The 18,287-nt window shown below is 33.3% G+C and overlaps 2 protein-coding genes across 2 annotated transcripts; one reads left to right on the top strand and one right to left on the bottom strand.

The window, feature by feature from the left end:
- The first annotated feature begins 5,003 nt into the window (after positions 1-5,003).
- Positions 5,004-6,938, top strand: LOC133287788 (protein FAR1-RELATED SEQUENCE 5-like). The gene has a single exon (XM_061485467.1). The coding sequence runs from the start codon at positions 5,004-5,006 to the stop codon at positions 6,936-6,938; it is 1,935 nt and encodes a 644-aa protein (XP_061341451.1).
- Positions 6,939-11,984: 5,046 nt separating this feature from the next.
- LOC133287826 (actin-depolymerizing factor 1) lies at positions 11,985-14,188 on the bottom strand. Its single transcript, XM_061485510.1, has 3 exons — positions 14,062-14,188; positions 12,553-12,818; positions 11,985-12,438 (listed from the first exon to the last, which is right to left on the bottom strand). Exons 1-3 carry the CDS (start codon positions 14,062-14,064, stop codon positions 12,288-12,290), a joined length of 420 nt encoding a protein of 139 aa, XP_061341494.1. The 5' UTR covers positions 14,065-14,188; the 3' UTR covers positions 11,985-12,287.
- Between the last annotated feature and the right edge of the window lie 4,099 nt (positions 14,189-18,287).

The raw sequence follows: 18,287 nt of genomic DNA, 5'->3' as shown, positions 1-18,287 counted from the left end.
GAATACCAAAATTTGATAAAATATATGAGAGTAAAAAAAAAGCATGCCTTGGCTTTAAGAAAATGCTAGAGCAGAGTGTGCGACACCGCAATAAAGAAATCTCAACAAATCCTATGAGATAGGTTAAAATTGTGAGAGAGACATCATATTTATATTTATCACTAAAAATCTCACGAAATCCATATCAATAGAAAATTTATTAAAACCACAAAATTATTTTTCTTTTGTTTTAAATGTTGATTGAATATCAAAGGTTTTGGAAGGACTCTAAAATAATCTTTTAAAATCTTATTTAAATGACTTTTTCAATCCTTTAAAATCCTAATTTAAAACCACAAAAAAAATTTATTCGAAAATAATCCATTGAAATCTTCTCAATCTAATCTCCTCCGGTCATTGGAACAGCGGATGCATTGAGCTTCGCTACCGGAGGAAGGATGAGACTAATCCCCCATTCGAGGCATGTCCTCTGACCCCAAAGATTTTCTAAGAATTTGCTTGAGGCAGGGTTTGAACCCCTGACTCAAGCAAACCTTTGGAGCCAACTGAGCTACCTTGTAGGTTTAATACATCATTTTGATTATAAGCTTATCCGGTTATCAAGTCTATAAAGATGGGATTAGACCCGATAAATATAAATGGTTAATGTACTAAGTATTAGCTTAACCTCTCCCCACCTTTTTCTTCCCTGTTTTAACCTTTCTACTTGTTTTCTTCTCCTTCCCATTTTTTTTCGAGGAGGGATATTCTTACTACTCAAATTTTTCACTACCAACTTACTACCCATCTAATCATCATTGGATCAAAGAGAGAGAATGTTAAAAAGTTTTTGAAGAGAGAGAAAATGTTAATCCAACGGTGATTAGATAGGTAGTAAGTTGGTAGTAGAAAATTTTAGTAGTAAGAATATCCCTCCTTTTTTTCCCACTGTAAACATTTTTTCTTCTTCTCCCTTTCTTCACCAACACTCTCTCTCTCTGCTGGTTTATCGCGTCCGCCTCTCTCTCCGATGGTAAGCTGCATTCACGTTCTGCTCACAAAAGAATGGAAGACTTACCAAATATTCGCGAAGTTCATCTTCTTCTTCCACTGCTTCGAGCTGTTCCAAGCAGTCGTTAGTGGAGGCTACATCGAAGATTTTCAAAGGGAAATTAGAGTCTGGGACAGAGATCCTTGCCCGTTTTGGGCAGGCTTCGAACCCCACCGAAAATTTGGATCGACGATTCACGGATTGTTGAGATATATAGTCTCACGTTGGTTGTATGTGCAACTAATGTGGAGAGTTTATAAGGCCTTGGGCACTCCCACCCTTTGAGCTAGCTTTTGGGGTGGTGTATCCCAAGGTTCTTTACATGGTATCAGAGTCTCGTGCTGCCCCTCACTTTCTCTTGTGGAGTTTCTTAGCACAGGTTGGCTGGGCCTGTTGCATTGTCTACGCTTCAAGCCCAAAGGGCTCTCGTGTGAGGAGGCGAGATATATAGTCCGCTCTCGTGTGAGGGGGCGTGTTGAGATATATAATAGTCCCACATTGGTTGTATGTCCAACTAATGTGGAGATTATAAGGCCTTGGGCACTCTCACCCTTTGAGCTAGCTTTTGGGGTGGTGTATCCCAAGGTTCTTTACACGGATTTGCAGGGTTTCGGCGCTGAAATCGCACATAAACCAGGTTGAAAATCCACCACCCGTGGCGGAGCTGTTCATCAGGGAATACGCCGAGTCAACTCAGTTGCTCTTCGAACACTCCCTCTGCTTTAGGGTTGCATTCATGGCTGCTAACCTCGCAATGTTCGATGCCGCATTCGACGGCGAAACCGAGAAATTGGTTTTTTCTGTATTTCATTCTATGGATTTGTATATGACGTGAGAAATGCAATTATTCATTTTCTTGTTTACATTTTCTGGTTAGAAATTTTGCAGGATATAATGGAATGAAGAAAACCTATGCAGAAATAGCCTGCTTTTCTGTTAATTTGGTATTCAAGTTTAAGCAATGAGTCCAGAATTTGAATTTTACCCCTTTAAAGCCAATCCAGAGTAAGAAATTTGGCACCATTTGTTTTATTAGTCAGACTCTGTTTGTTGTTGATCGTGCTCGAACGAATTAATTGAATTTTTGAATACTATGAGAATCTGAGTATGGATCCTTAATTCTTGAAGAAAGGGGGAGGAAGACCAAGATGGTCTATGAGTAATGCTGGGAAAGAAATGTGATGTATGAAATTTTTAAAATATTGAAGATTTTTATTTTAACAAAAGTTGATATATTTTTTGAACATATTGATGGATAAATTTTTATAAAAATTGATATCACATAATTGGAAGAATTATATAAATTTATTATTAAAGGATATTTATGTTAAAAATATTTATTTTTATCCTATTTAGTGTTATACAGTGAATTACCAAACAATGAATAGTATTATCTTATACAATATATTATACTATAAAATATTATGCCAAATGCTGAATTATATTAAAATTTAATCAAGCCTTATACAATCAGACCTTATACTATTAGGTCTTTTACTATCCTGTGTACCAAACATGTGGATAGTATTTATGATTTTATAATAAAATTTATTTGGCAAATCACGCTATTACCTATTTACAGTGTTTAAAAACTCAGCCCGGCCATCGACCCGGTCGAGGTCAAGGGTCACAGAGTCACGTGTTCAACCGAAGGGTCACGGGGTTTGACCCGGTTTTATATATTAAAAAAATATAAATATATATATCTTATATGAAAATATTAAAAAACAAATCACCAATCATCAAAGATTTAAAATATACTTAACATAATTCACTAATTACAACCAAAAGTTAATATTACACAACCTAATTAAAGTATCAAGATACCAAAGTACACAACTCATATTCTAATGGAATCACTACGCTGACCAGGTTCTGCCTCTTTTGAGAAGGTCCCTGACAAAGGAAAATCTAAAGGAAGTAAGAATGAGTTTTTGTTTTCCATCGACCGTAAGGATTTCATTTGAATGGATAAAATTCTTACCTTTTCTAGAAGATTCACGGCAACGAGGTGAAGTTTGAAGATGTCTACGTCGCTGGGAGAGAAGAGAACGATTAGATTTAGGTTTGCATGTATTTTTATTTTATCTTTTTAATAAAACGATGTTGTTTCATGGAATTAAAAAAAAAAACACGTAGTGACCCCCTTTGACCCCTCTAACCCGAGAGTCACTAAAACCTGACCGAATTTTGGGAGTCAGAGGAGTCGATATACATATAGGGTCTAATTTGTGACCCCAACCCTCAGAGGGGAGGGTCAAGGTTGATCCGGGTCAACCCGGAGGACGGGATGAGATTTTAAAACACTGCCTATTTAAATATATAATTAGAATTTTATATTATCTATAATTACATATGTTCCGGACAAGGTTTTCGGATCATATATGTGTTTTCTTTTTTGTAAATTACATATATTTGATATTTTTGATACATACACAAGTTTAGGGAATGTTAAAAGGGTTATATACTTCTTATGTGACTGAAAGAAAAAACATCTGCAGCAACTTTTAACGACGTCGTTTCTCACTTTCCTTTTAATTCTTTTTCTTTTTTTGTATTGCGTTTCCTTTCACTCTTTTTCTTTCTCTGTACTAGAAGACGCCACTGGTACCACCATTTCGCTCCACCACCACCGTGCAACACCATCATCGTTTTCCACCACCTCCGTGCAGCACCACTTCCATGGTTATCTTTCCTCTACTGCTATGAAAATTTTGGTTTGCTACACTCCAACAACAGTAATTCAATTCTGGGGTTTTGGGGTTTTTGCTTTTGGTGATTTTAATTGACAGGATGTCCTCAACCATCTCAAAGTTGTCATGGATCAAGGTCTTCCCTTTATCATGTTCTTTCTCATCTTCCTTTATTTTTTTTCTGGCTTTCTCAACTTTTTTTTAATTTTTAACTCCAATGATGCTAGTTGAGGAGCCATTGCAGAATTTTTTTTGAAATTCTTATGTACACCAAATTACTGACTCGTGGTTGGATTTTAAAGTGAACTAATTTTTCTTTTTCTTGGTGTAGTAATAATGCAATGAGCGTGTGGGCTAAGGAAAAGGAAAACATACCGGATTTAGGGGTCCCCTATCTATTGCACAAGTATAATTCCTTTTTTTTCATCCTTATGTACTCTCTTTTCAATCCTTCTACTAATTACTACTTTTGATAAGTGTACTTTTCATTCTTGACTCTCTTCACACAAATCTGTCATTTGTGTTTATAGATCCCAATGACAATTTTTCAATTTAATTTTGTTGGATAAATTTGGAAGACGACACTTTTGTTAGTAAATTAAATAGGTTGAGCTTTTTTTTCTACTTTTTGTGGTGTTCTGTAAATTTTGAACCCGAAATTTTGACTCTTGTGTAGGTGTCTGCACTGGGAACATGTTTAGGATACATGTTTAGGATGCTTCCTCGCAGCTCTATCATTCTTCATGCAGGTTCTTTTAATAACAAAATCTGGTATAATAAATTATTTTTCACATGAATTATTTCAAAGAATAATTAAGCTTGCCTTATGCAGGACCTACATAAACTGAAGGGAATCAGTCTCATTCTGGCGCTTATTGGAGTACTAGTAATTCTTATGCAACTATGGCTATATAAAATCTCATAAATTTAAATTCAAGCTCTAGGTATCTAACTTTAATGTATTCAATAATACTTTGTTTTATGACTGTGAAAGAGTGATGTCAAACCCATAAATTTTTATTCTTGATAGTATTACTTTCTAGTTTTTAATGTGTTTTGTCTCTGAGTGTAGTATCGTGTATCCTAACTTTGTCTTGTATTATACTACAACAAAAATATTAATATAAGCAAAACACGTTGATTAAGTTTTTGATTAAAAGTGATAAGCATCAGGATTATGACTCACAATCTCTCTCTATTGGAGTATACCTAAAAATTTTGAAGATTTAATTTTTTTCTTAGAGCACCTATATTTTGCAGATTTAAATTTTTTCTTCATGATGGATCACTCTCAAATTATAACTATTGAAGACATTGATATGAGTGGAAGTTTAGTATGTGTAGATGATATTGTTGATTTGGAAAAAGACACTGATGAATTTAAAGAAGATGATCTTAGTGAAATCATGGCAAAAAAAGATGGTGAATGTGAAGAAGATGATCTTAGTGAAATCATGACAAACAAAGATGGTGAATGTGAAGAAGATGGTGGACATGAAATTGTGGGAGATGTTGATACTGAATTAAGCGAGACCCCTATTTTAACTAGAGTTTTTGAGACATCAGAAGAAGCTTATATTTTTTATAATGCTTACGCAAAAGGTAAGGGGTTCGGAATACGTAAGCAATACCATAACAAGAGTACAATTACAAAACAACCTTATAGGTGGAGATATGTGTGCTCAAAGCAAGGTGTCAAGAGACTAGATGTTAAAAGAATTGATGTTGACAATGTTAAAAGGCAAAGGGATACAAGAACTAATTGTTTGGCGATGTTACAAGTAAAGTTACTGGATGGCCTATGGAAAGTGGATAAGTTCAATGATATACACAATCATCCAATGATTAACACTCCAACAAAGGTGAAGAAGTTTCTTTCTCAAAATCCATTAAGACGCTCAGATTTGACAAAATCAATTGTGTCTAAACTTTTTCAAGAGGGTTTAACATCTTCGAAAATCTCAAAGGTTGTGAGTGCTATGAATAAAGAGGTTAATCTTACTCCCGTTCAAATCAACAGTATTATATCTAGCCAGCGAAAGAATAATGTAGGGCGAGAATGTCAGGGCATCATCAAACACTTTCAAAGGAAGTCCATGGTTGATGGAGCTTTTTATTTTGCTATGCATTTCGCAGAAGATGGAACATTAAGAAGCATATTCTGGGCAGATGGTAGGTCAAGAGCTGCATATGCTCATTTTGGTGAAGTCCTTGTCTTTGATGTGACTTACAGAACAAACAAGTTCAAGTTTCCTTTTGCTCCTTTTGTGGGAGTTAATCACCATGGGCAAACAATTTTATTTGCTGCCGCTTTGCTAGAAGATGAAACGGAAGCAATTTTTACATGGTTGTTTGAACAATTTCGGACATGTATGTTTGACAAGTCTCCTGTTGCTATTATCACTGATCAAGATAAAGCCATGGGAAAAGCAATTGCCAAGATATTTCCTGAAGCACGACATCGTTTTTGCGCTTGGCATATAAAGAAACATGTTATGGAGCATAGTCAAGCACTACGCGCACAATTTAAAGATGATTTTGATGTTGACTTCCGTGCATGGTATAAAAGTCGCAACATTGATGAGTTTGAAGGCAAATGGGAAGTATTGAGGACTAAATATGTTATTAAGACAGATAGTTGGCTGGCTAACATGCACGCTTCTCGGCATCATTGGGCAAAGGCATACTTGAAAGATACCTTTTTTGCTGGAATGACCACAAGTGGCCGAAGTGAGAGCATCAATGCATTTTTTGATGGATATGTCAACTCTAATACAATGTTAAATGATTTTGTTATCCAGTATGACAAAGAAATCAAATCTAGGAGGGATGCGGAGGAAGATGAGGATTTCAAAACTAGAAATACAAAAGCAGTTTTGGAGACTAATCATCCTATTGAAGAAATAGCTGGTGAATGGTACACAAGAAAATTATTTGAAATTTTCAAAAAGGAGTGGAAGGCTGCCATACTTGATTATTTTCATGAAAAGATTGCAACGAAGGAAAACCTTATCATGTATCGAGTGGGGTCTCGTGAAGTTGATAAAGAAATGTGGGCAATTGTCGAGTATCATTTGACAGAAAGCTTCACAACTCAATGTTCATGTGCAAAGTTTGAGACTATGGGGATTTTGTGTAAACATATTCTATACATTATGAAGAAGAAACAAATAATGACCCTTCCTGAAAAAATATCTTGTTTAGATGGACTATGAATACAAGCTATAAGGCTGAAAATCTTGTATCCATTCATGATGAAACAAATCCTGATGAAATTAGTGCATTGGCTTTGTGGTCGATTCATTTGAAGTGCACTATGGCTATTTCTGAAGCACGAGATTCTATTTTTGAGATTAAAAGATTTGATGTTATGGTTGCTGAATTTTTGCAACAACAGTTGGAAAGAAAAAGAAAGAGAGGTGAAGATGAACAAATTACCCAAATGATTCCACAAACTTCACTTATTAATGATGTGCATGATCCTACTCAACCAGTCAAAACTAAAGGGCGTCCAAAGGTTGCTTCACGAATAAAATCAAGCATGGAGTTGTCAACAAAACACAAAAAACTTGCAGTTAATGTCGAGGGAAGGGTCATAATAAAACAGGTTGTCAGATGCTAAAGATACTCATTTTTAAATTTTCTATTTATGTTTGTGATTTCCTATTTAAACTTGATAAAAAATTTGTGAAGTTTCATTTGTAGATGGAAGTTGCAGGAGAGAAGCCAAAAGAATAGTTGCGATTGCACATATTTCATGGTTTTATTTTGTTTTGAACTTATTTTTGATGAACCATTTGAATTATTATAATTTTAACTATAACCTTTTAATATATATTTGTATTTAAATACTTAATACTGTTTTTACTTATTTTTCAGGAAATATTTTGGGACACTGCTGGTTGGAGAAGTAAATACTATAAGTACTATGGGTTTCAAATGTACATGGAGAATTTTTTTGTGTATATACAATCTCTGTGATGAAGTGTAAAGGGATAAGACTTTTTTTGTTACTTTTATCAGATTTGGTAACCAAATGTAAAGTGTAAAGGGATATGAGTTTTTTGTGACTTTGACAGATATGGTAACCAAATGTAAAGTGTAAAGCCAACTGCTATTTTTTGATTTGTACAAAGGAACTTCAATGCATACAACAAGTGTAATATTGTAAGTTTGCTATTGTGTTTCTATCATGATAATGTCTTTATTAAGTAATTGTGTTGAATTTTGCGAGGTTGGTGATTTTGCGATTGAGGAACTTAGACATGCACGACCACTGTTAGAAGATTATGCGAATGAGGAACTTATTGATCCAAGGTTGGGAAGTCACTATTCAGAACATGAAGGAGCTGAGGCTATCAAATTCTTCTATCTGGAAACAACTGTCACTACAAGCTTGTTTAATCTACAATTTAGTTTCTTGATGTAAAATATATTAGGGCCTTGTGTCATTCCAATTTTAGTTCAGATGATATACTGTTCATTCACGTGAGTAATTTTTTTTTTACTCATTAATTACAATCATATATTTCATTGTTACAAGCAAGCAGTGAGTTGCTGCTAGTAATGGTAACAAAACATCATGTACTATCTTTGTCATCTTGTAAGGAGTTGTGCTTTGTCAATATTTTCCCACCTCTTTAGTACTGAGTAAAAACACGTTCTGCATAATTTTAAAATATCAAGCCAATTATAATGCTTCAATGATATCTATCTATCCCCCATCCCCCTTTGAAATTTCTTTCTTTTCTCACATTCTAATTCTAGTTCCAATGCTTAAAACTGATGTAGGGAAAAGCTGTTTCACTTCTTGAATTTGAATTTTCTTTTACTTCCCAAGCTGTTGATCTCCTGCTGCACCAATACATATGTTCTGTTAGTAAATGAGTTCATCTCCAAGAAATACCATACGTATTATTTGCTTTATCTTTTAAAGGAATGAATGTGTGGGAAGCAGGGATCAAGAATAATAAATGCAAACCTACCTGCTGAACTCCAATTCATAAGTTAAACGCATATGAAACAATCCAAGAACACAACCAGTTAACCAAGGTCACAAAGCTTCCAGCAGAGACCTTCATGTTTATGGGAAATATCTAGAAAATAAAAATATAACCATTAATTCATCATGCTGATGATTTGTTATGTTTGAATTTTTATTTCATGAGTTGAAGCATGATAAGATGAAGCTACCTCGGACATTATAACCCAAGGAATTGCTCCCATGCCTATCGAGTAAGATCCTACGTATACTTGGCCATTAACAAAATTAAAAGGACAATTACCTTTATATGTCAATATGCAAGTAAATTGGCCTGAATAGACACTAGGAATTGAGTTATTATCTTAAAACTTCTAACTTTAGGGGCATCATTCAAAAACTAAATCCAATCCTATAATGCGTTTTATAAAATATAAAAACAATTATAGACTAAATAATAATTATTTTCCAAATATCACACAATCATTCAATTTGGTCCAGCTTAATTTTGTAATTTATGTACTTAAATAAGTTATCAATTATTTATGAGCTGCTTATTGTATATAGTAGACTTTATATTAATAATAAAAAAATTACTTATTCTATACATTTTGAATATTGTACCCATAAGTGAAATTAAAGAGTAACATCATTCACACAAGTTAAACTGATATAATTAAAAATATATATATTCAACAAAAAAATTTGTAATGAAATTGAAGCATGTGAGTGGCATTATTTTTAAATTTATTACCCCTTCACTGAAATGGGTACTGCAAAATGAGCCATTAAATAAGTCATTGTTGATGTGATTATGAGTAGTATTTTTCAACACCCAAAAGCCAACAAGACCAAAACAGAGGAAGCTCAAACAAGTAAGATGTAGGCCATATATAAAGCCATAACATTTGTGATGTTCACGGAAATGGAATTTACCCATGTTTATCCTCTTTTTTAAGCTTTTCCCCCATAGAGTGAACTTGTTCACACCCTTGATGAGAGAAGATATAGAGTAAACCATCAAACCAAGTTGTCAATGATTTGCAGGGGTTGCCAGGGTGAATAGGGGTTTCTTAGTTATTTTTTTGGTAAACACCTATTCAAGCCTCACAAGCAATGTTAGTGTACCAATGTCCAATATACTCATCTATTAAGTACTTTGGTGGGAAGCTGATGAGTTGCATTCTATAGAGAAGGAGAACTAAAACCAACTGAGCAAGAAATTTGGATTCAGAGAGACCTCTTAAATAGTTACTTAATATGAGGATTGTTCAACATCTAGTTATCACCTCATTGTGGTGTTGTTTACGAGTCTTCTTCATGATGACCGTTCCGATGTGTAAGGGGAGGTGGTGCAGCTACAAAGGCACTGATGCTCAAGATGAATGAGGCAGAAAATGCAATGGGTCAAAGGTGTCTACCTAAAAGTTTTGCTTATGCATTCATGATGGAATGACGAGGATCCAGGGTTTAAGATTCAAAGCATGTTATAACATATATAGGCTATCAACTTCGTGCAATTTTCTAATAAGGTTTTGTGAAAGTAAAGGGAATTATACTTGTGCAATAGATGGGGAACCCCTAAATCCTGTACGTTTTCCTTTTCCTTTGCCCACACGCTCATTGCATTATTACTACACCAAGGAAAAGAAAAATTAGTTCACTTTAAATTCCAACCACGAGTCAGTAATTTGGTGTACATAAGAATTTCAAAAAAAATTCTGCAATGGCTCCTCAACTAGCATCATTGGAGTTAAAAATTAAAAAAAAGTTGAGAAAGCCAGAAAAAAAATAAAGGAAGATGAGAAAGAACATGATAAAGGGAAGACCTTGATCCATGACAGCTTCTATAACAACTTTGAGATGGTTGAGGGCATCCTGTCAATTAAAATCACCAAAAGCAAAAACCCCAAAACCCTAGAATTGAACTACTGTTGTTGGAGTGTAGCAAACCAAAATTTTCATAGCAATAGAGGAAATATAGCCATGGAAGTGGTGCTGCACGGAGGTGATGGAAAACGATGATGATGTTGCACGGTGGTGGTGGAGCGAAATGGTGGTAGGAGTGGTGTCTTCTCGTACAAAGAAAGAAAAAGAGTGAAAGGAAACGCAATACAAAAAAAGAAAAGAACTAAAAGGAAAGCGAGAAACGACGTCGTTAATAGTTGCTGCAGATGTTTTTTTTTCAGTCACATAAGAAGTATATAACCCACGTTAAAAACATAGAAAAATGTTAAAACGACAGTGATACCTCATGTCTTAAATGAGAAAGAAAGTAAAATAGAGAATTGTCCCACTTTAAAGGAGAAGAGAGCATAATAAAAGATTGTTCTATTTTAAAGAGTAAAAACTTTGTTTTGTTACACAGAAGTAGATTAATATACTATTATAACTCTGTACATGGTTGTATAGATTCTTTCACGCAGTTCAGACGCCAGGGGAGCTTGTTTTCCTCGTCGAAAGCTAATAGCACATCGGAATTTTGTTTCCCCTTACTACCATTATTTTAAGGGATTAAGAACCAAATTATACACGACGATGAGGTATACGAACCTGATAAGGTAGCTAGAGGATGAAATCAAAGAGGAGACTACCAACATGAGAAGCAAAGCTATCCCATACGTGCCTTAAAAGAAATGTCAGCACCCTTCTTTGCTTATCCCTAAAGAAATGGCGTTTTAATGGACCGTGGTAAACTGAAGGATTTGTATCTCTTGAACAATCAAATCTCGATTGCATCAGGAAAGGATGATTCAAGATCCACCTTTCCCCTCTTACGAAAAGAAGCACGTCATTGACTTTCCATTTTAGTCCAAAGATAGGGAGTTCAATAGTACTCTCAAGTGTTTCTGTACGGTAAACAAATGCACCATTGAAGTGGTGCATTAACATATTCTCAAACAACGCCACCATATAAACAACTCTTTAAGTAGAGATGTTCAAAACTTAAGACACACAACGAGTCCTTGAAATTCATAGACCAAGAGGGCCAAAAGGAAGAAGTGACTTTATAGCTGAGACCCTGACTATATAGATAATTTCATTTCTAAAATTTACATTGGTTCAACCTAGCAATTCGTTTGACACTCTGTTTTATATTCTTAATGAATAAATGAAAACTGCCACAAATAAAATGTTTTTCAGAAATATACGCCAGTCATATTTCAGTATTATTCGGCTACCAACCCCACTCGATTTTCTTATCGGGTTGACTTGGTTCACAAGAGATTTCACTCGACAATTCATTCTTTACTAATTAGGAACATTTCAACCAATTGTAGTAAAAGGTGTTAGTAAAATGACTAGTGTCAATATTTAAGAAATAACTGAACCCAAGTTTATGTCTGATAACACGAATTCATAGGACTAAAATGCCACTCAAACACAGGTTGTATAAATCACAAACCACAAGATACACTGGAACAAGAGAAGCTTGTTGGAGGTTCAATAGGCTCCATGTCAAAACTTGGAACACTGAGACCGTAATTAACCAAGTTGACCATCCCACAAACTATAAACATTTTCATATGAGTAACTAAGGTTGAAGGGCGCTACCCACCAAACTCCTTATATTCATAATCATTTAGTTCGCACGGCTTTTGAACACATCAAGACCCATCTCAGTAGGATCAGTTGCTTGCAACTCTATTTGGATTCCATCGAGCTCCCTCTTGAATCTGTCTTTGGAGCTTGCATAAATCATCTTGCTCCTAACCCTTGATGTATCAGGGCACCTTCAAACAAGCAACAGAATCAATACAGACAAAATCAATTAAAAAGTACTAATAACACATGCGTACCTATTTTTTCTTTCATTTTCTATATAAGAGCAAATAAGTTAATATTACCAAGCAATGAAGAAAATTCTGCTTTTCTGACAATTCTCTTCCGTGACAAAATCAAAATCATAAACAGCATATCGACACTCATCAGCAGGAAGACTGGCAGCGAAATCTTCATAACCATTTGCTGGCTCACCAAGCTTCTCCACAACAACTTGCTTCTGCTTCTCCTCAATCTTGTAAACTATAAACCGATATGTCCTTTTCGCCTTGAGCTCCAGAAACTTTAACTTGCAGTCATCATGGACAGCCATACCCGATGCTGCATTTGCCTGTAAAGTTGCAATTTGCAAACACATCATGGACATCAGAATGTAGCTAACATTTGACACAAGGGAATGCCGCTCTACACTTGCAATGCTACAAACAAACTATTAGAAATAGAAATATTATTTAGGATATTTTGGTATATGGTTATTCTAGAATCTTCTCTTGCTCTTTTATATAAGAGCCTCATTTATGTACAAATTAATTACCCTATCAATAATATCAAATTTTCTCTGATTTCTCTTTTCATAATTTTAATCATCATTGTCTCTCTTTTACCTTCTAACATGGTACCAGAGCAACAGAAGATTCTAGAATAACCATATACCAAAATATCCTAAATAATATTTCTATTTCTAATACAAACAGATCAGCAAAATCATGCCACATACATAGAAGAGTAAATGTTTTTACAGTTTAATTTGTGGTTCAAAGGAAAAAGGAAAACAGCTAACAAGTATATGATGGATAACAACAATCAAAATATTTTCCCACTAGGTGAGGTCTGTTACACGAACAAATAAAGCCATTATGTTCCGTCCAAAACCAACTCTAATAAGTATATGATGAATAAAGGTAAAGAAAAATGGATCCACGTAATTGTAAACATAAAAAATAAAATAAGCTCCAAATATCAAACACATTACATGCTATCACAAATCACAATCGCCACTAAAATATTATAAAACTAACTCGATCAACAACATCTAGGGTAAACAACAGTGCTGTCACAATCAATAGTCCAAATACTCTGGTAGATCCGTAGCATTTCCAAACAATCACTACCACATACAAATTAAAGGAAAAATTCTTGAATAATTCGATTGGGCCAAACGCTATCGTACAAGGCGAATCCAAACTAAACACTGAAATTGATATCAAAATCAGATCCGCAAGCAAATAGCACACGAATACACAGTCCACGAAAAATAAAAATCAAGCATAATCCCCCAGTTCTATAGCCCTCAGTGTTGATGATCAGATCGAAAAGGATAGGAACTCGAACTCAACAAAATTCTAGATAAATCAGTAATTCATGAAAACCGAAAACAAGCTGAATGCCAGGAATGTATATTCCACTTAAATATTCGAAGAAAACTTCAAATCATGCATCGATTATGGTAGAGGAAATTCCAGTGCTTCCTGTTTCCGTTTTCTCATAATTTACGGTTACCAAGCACCGCAGAGGGAAAAAAAATAAAGAGCAAGCGAAGAGAGTAGAAAAAAGAAAGGAAAAGAAAAACTGACCATTTTCTTCGTGAGGAGAATAAGGGTCGCGGATGGTGGGGGAGGGGATATAGTGGGAGAGCGAGATCGAGGGTTATCGGAATGCAAAATGTCGAAGCCGTGGCTCTATGCGATAATTAATATGACGATGGACCCAATTAACGGTGCCACCTGTCTAACAAAAGATACGTGTAAAAAATGGGAAATATACAGTGCATGGTTTTTTTATCTGGCTTGTGGCCTAGAGGATCGGCTAGTCAGCGGTAACCGTGCGCATTAACTTCACTTTCTTTTTAAGAAAAAATTTGTTTCTTTTTTTTGAATAATAATTAAAAAAAGAGAGATTGTTTCGTTTCAACTTTCAATATCAAGCAAGCCTTGCTAAAATATTTTTAATTATTTATAGTAATATTTATTCTAATCAAATCCAAATTATTTTTTACCAATTATATTTTGATGCTATTAATTAAATCCACTGTCGATACCAATGTTTTTATTTTTTTTAATATTATAATTCATATTTAAGTTTTAGCCTATTACTTTAAAAATGTGGTAGCATAATTTTGTCAAGTGCTCAGTATAACTGTATATGAAAGTAAGGGTGTCTTTGGTCGGAGGAATGTGATGGGATAGATAGGTATTGGAGAACTGAGATTATATCGTGATCTTGTTTGGTTGAACCGTTTCTAATATTTGCTTACTTATATCAGTATCCCAGCTTATCAATTTGCATGTCTATTTGACCAAAATAGATGGCCATATATTCCCACTTGAGATGTGGTATCGTGGGTTGTCTACCTAAATGGTCACATTGGACAATAATCAGATGATGAACGTATCATTGCTAGAGCGCGTGAAAGTGAATTTTTTTTTTAAAAATAAGGTTATTTTTGTAATAGCAATTTTTTTTCATCTATATTTTACCTAAAACCAAACATAGACTTTATAAAATTTACCTATTTTTCTCGGTAAATTTTTTCTCAACAAAACAACTTTTTTTATATTTCCCTACCTAACTCACTTCCCAACCATTTCCCTAGTAATAACATTTCTCTATTATTAATAAATTTTCTCCTCAACCAAATGCTCCCTAAAAGTATCAAATCTTGATATCTAATTTTACAATAATATCTTCGACCAAAAGTTTTTTTTTTAAAGTACTTTGAATATAATTTAAAAAAAAATATAAGCACATGTATCGTTTAATTTCATTGTACAAGCTTTGTCTTAAAAGTTTAATTAGTGAACTCACTTTTATATTATATTTTGATTTTGGTGTTTTGTATCTTACAAGTTTTCTTCTAAAAAATAGAATGATGTAGACATGTAGTTAGTAAATAGTAATTATTTGTGTTTTATATAAATAAAATATTAAATAAGTAATTACAATTAAATAATTATATAAAGACTAAACTTTTAAAATTATACTTTTTCAATTTCGACTGTAAAAAAAAAATATGCACATCAAGATACCGGTCTTTATTATAATTATTATTATGTAAAAAAAGTATTTTTCACATTTTCATTTTATTTATGAATTCTAAAAAGAAAAAAAACAATCTCATATGTGCTTGTTAAACTCATTTTTAAATGTGAAATTTTTACTTCTTGTCTCTTAAGTCTTAAGTTTATAAGTTTAGAGGATGTATTGGATTGAGATTTTAAAAGATTTTAATAAATTATTTTTGGGAAAAAATCTGTTGGTATTCAATTAGGATTTAAAGGATTGAGAAAAAAGTCATGTGATATTCAATTAAGATTTTAAGAGATTATTTTAGAGTTCGTCAAAATCAGTTGGTATTCAATCAAGATTTTAAATAAAGAAAAAACAATCTTGTGTATTAAAAAATTTGAATATTTTAATAAAGGGCTTGCAATTTCTCATGTTGCATGAGAAATTCAAGTTTTCCTACCGAGAGAGAAAGGGGTGGGGTCCACCTTGAAGAAAAAAATAAAAAATAGAAAAGTGATTGGCACAGACATCGAAGTGAGAGTGGTAGGAGAGGAGACTTCTCATGCAACATAGGAAGTCTTTTTCCCTTTAATAAATTTTATATTGGTGTGAATTTCGTGAGACTTTTTAGTGAGAAATATAAATAGGATGTCTCTCACAATCTCACCATAACCCCTAGGATTTCTGGAGGTCTCTCTATTGCAGTGTGTTCCTCTTTATTTGGCTGGTTGACCAGCTCGAAACTTGGTTCCGCCACGGGAGTTTCGTCAAAGCCCAAAAACAACAAATTTTTTAGCGACTTTCATCACAAAATAACTCAGAAAAATCAAACCAACAAGATTCTAATACAATTCATTTCAAAAATAGCAAATTTTTGAGAACTTTTGAAAGTTTAAAAAATGATTTTTAAGTTATGGGTTGCTATTTTTCTTTGCACAAAAATGTGTGATTTTTGTATTAAAAACAACATAAAATGGTGAAAAAACAACAAGGGAACTAAAATCCTCAAATTAATTTTCGTTTTACATCAATAAAACTATCAATTTAAAGAATTGAAACTTTCATAATATGAACCCTATATTTCGTAACAATACATTCATAAATGAAATTCCTTTGTTATATGAAATGACTTTAAATAATTTTTGTGTCAATAAATAACTAAAAACTTGTTTTCCAAAGCCCCAAAGCAATTTAAGGTTTCAATGTATCAATTGAAAATAATTTGAAATTTTTTCTAAACTTTCATGTAATAAAATCCATAAATTCAGATTAAAATTTTTTCTCAAAATACTCAATGAAAACATGCATATGATATATGGTTAAAAAACTCTCATATCGTAAAACAAAACCCCAAGGTTTCCAAAATCAATTGTAAAAAATGCCAAACGAAGTTTTATCATGAAATGTATGTTCTATATGAAAATTTAGAATTATTTTAATGAATAAAAAAATTGGGTCTTATAATCATACATGGATAGCTTTGGTATCAAATGAAGAATGTAATTTTCAACCCATTAGTCAAACCCAAGAGCAGGAACGAGAAAATGCTAACGCATTGAGGACTATAATAACTTTAGATATGTGGAGAGCCGTTGCTTAGTAATTTTGAATATTTGTTAAAAATTATATTATGTTTTACTGATTGAGAAAATTATATTAGGTTTTACATTTTTTATTAATATATCATTGAATTTCTTTGTTATTTTTTTATTGACTCTTGTAATTTTGAATGTTTGTTAAAATTTTATATGATTTTTTAAAATCTTATAAATTCTATTAAAATCCTTTAAAATTCAATCTTACGAAATCTTAATTGTAAAAAAAGTCTTTTAATTTTTTTCAAAGTGCCTCCAATTCTAAATAGTCTTTTAAAATCTACAAAAAAATTATCTCAAAAAAGTTTTTTAAATACTAATCCAATACACTGCCTTAATGTTTCTTATGTTATATGTGGCACATGTGAGAAGAAGAGAGAGAAAGAGAAAATATGGCTCCCACATATTTTTTGTGTATATAGAAAATAAATTTATCTCCTACAATATGAGAAATATTTAACCGTAAGTTTATTTATAAAAATTATTTACGATGCACAAAAATGTCTTTTTTTTTTGCCAATTTTTTTTAATACTTATGATCATATACACTCATCACAAATTTATATTTTATTTTAATGTCAATTGTGCTGTTTTGTTTACTGAGAATGTCCTATTAATAATTTTTGTTAACAAAATGGAATTAGTAGTTGAAAAAAGTATGTATTCTTTTTTTTTTTTTGGTAAAAGGAAAGGGTAAAACACCCCAAAACAGACAACTAGTTCAGAAGAACTCTACGAAAATTACAAAACAACGAAAAATCAACCAAATACAACGGCAAAATTCCAGGAGGAGGAGAATCAAAAATTCTAAAATTATTATCTAGATGGTGATCTAATGGATATTTGGACAGCTAGTCCGCACACCCAATACATTCTCTAAAAACATGAACTAGACGCACCTTCCAATCCTTATGTAACCATGCTTGAATGTGAGTCACCAACCGGGACTCTCGAGCTGCAACTCCTTTCTTGGAGAGCAAAGTGATCACTGAGCTAGCATCACTTTCCAATAAACAACGCCGCCAACCTCCATTCCAAGCCATTTCAAGACCTTTAAGCACACTCCAAAGCTCAGCAACAAAGGTTGAACAGTTACCTATATGATAGGAAAAACCTTGGAGCCACCTACCAGTTTCATCCCTCAAAATACCACCACAAGCAGAATCACCAGCATGTAATTTAGATGCTCCATCTGTGTT

Source organism: Gastrolobium bilobum, unplaced genomic scaffold, assembly GCF_033153095.1.
Source record: "Gastrolobium bilobum isolate Gb01-03AN ecotype WA unplaced genomic scaffold, APGP_CSIRO_Gbil_v1 utg7986, whole genome shotgun sequence".
Taxonomy (NCBI): domain Eukaryota; kingdom Viridiplantae; phylum Streptophyta; class Magnoliopsida; order Fabales; family Fabaceae; genus Gastrolobium; species Gastrolobium bilobum.
The sequence above is the reverse complement of the archived record's forward strand: the minus strand, read 5'-3'. Positions and strand labels throughout refer to the sequence as shown.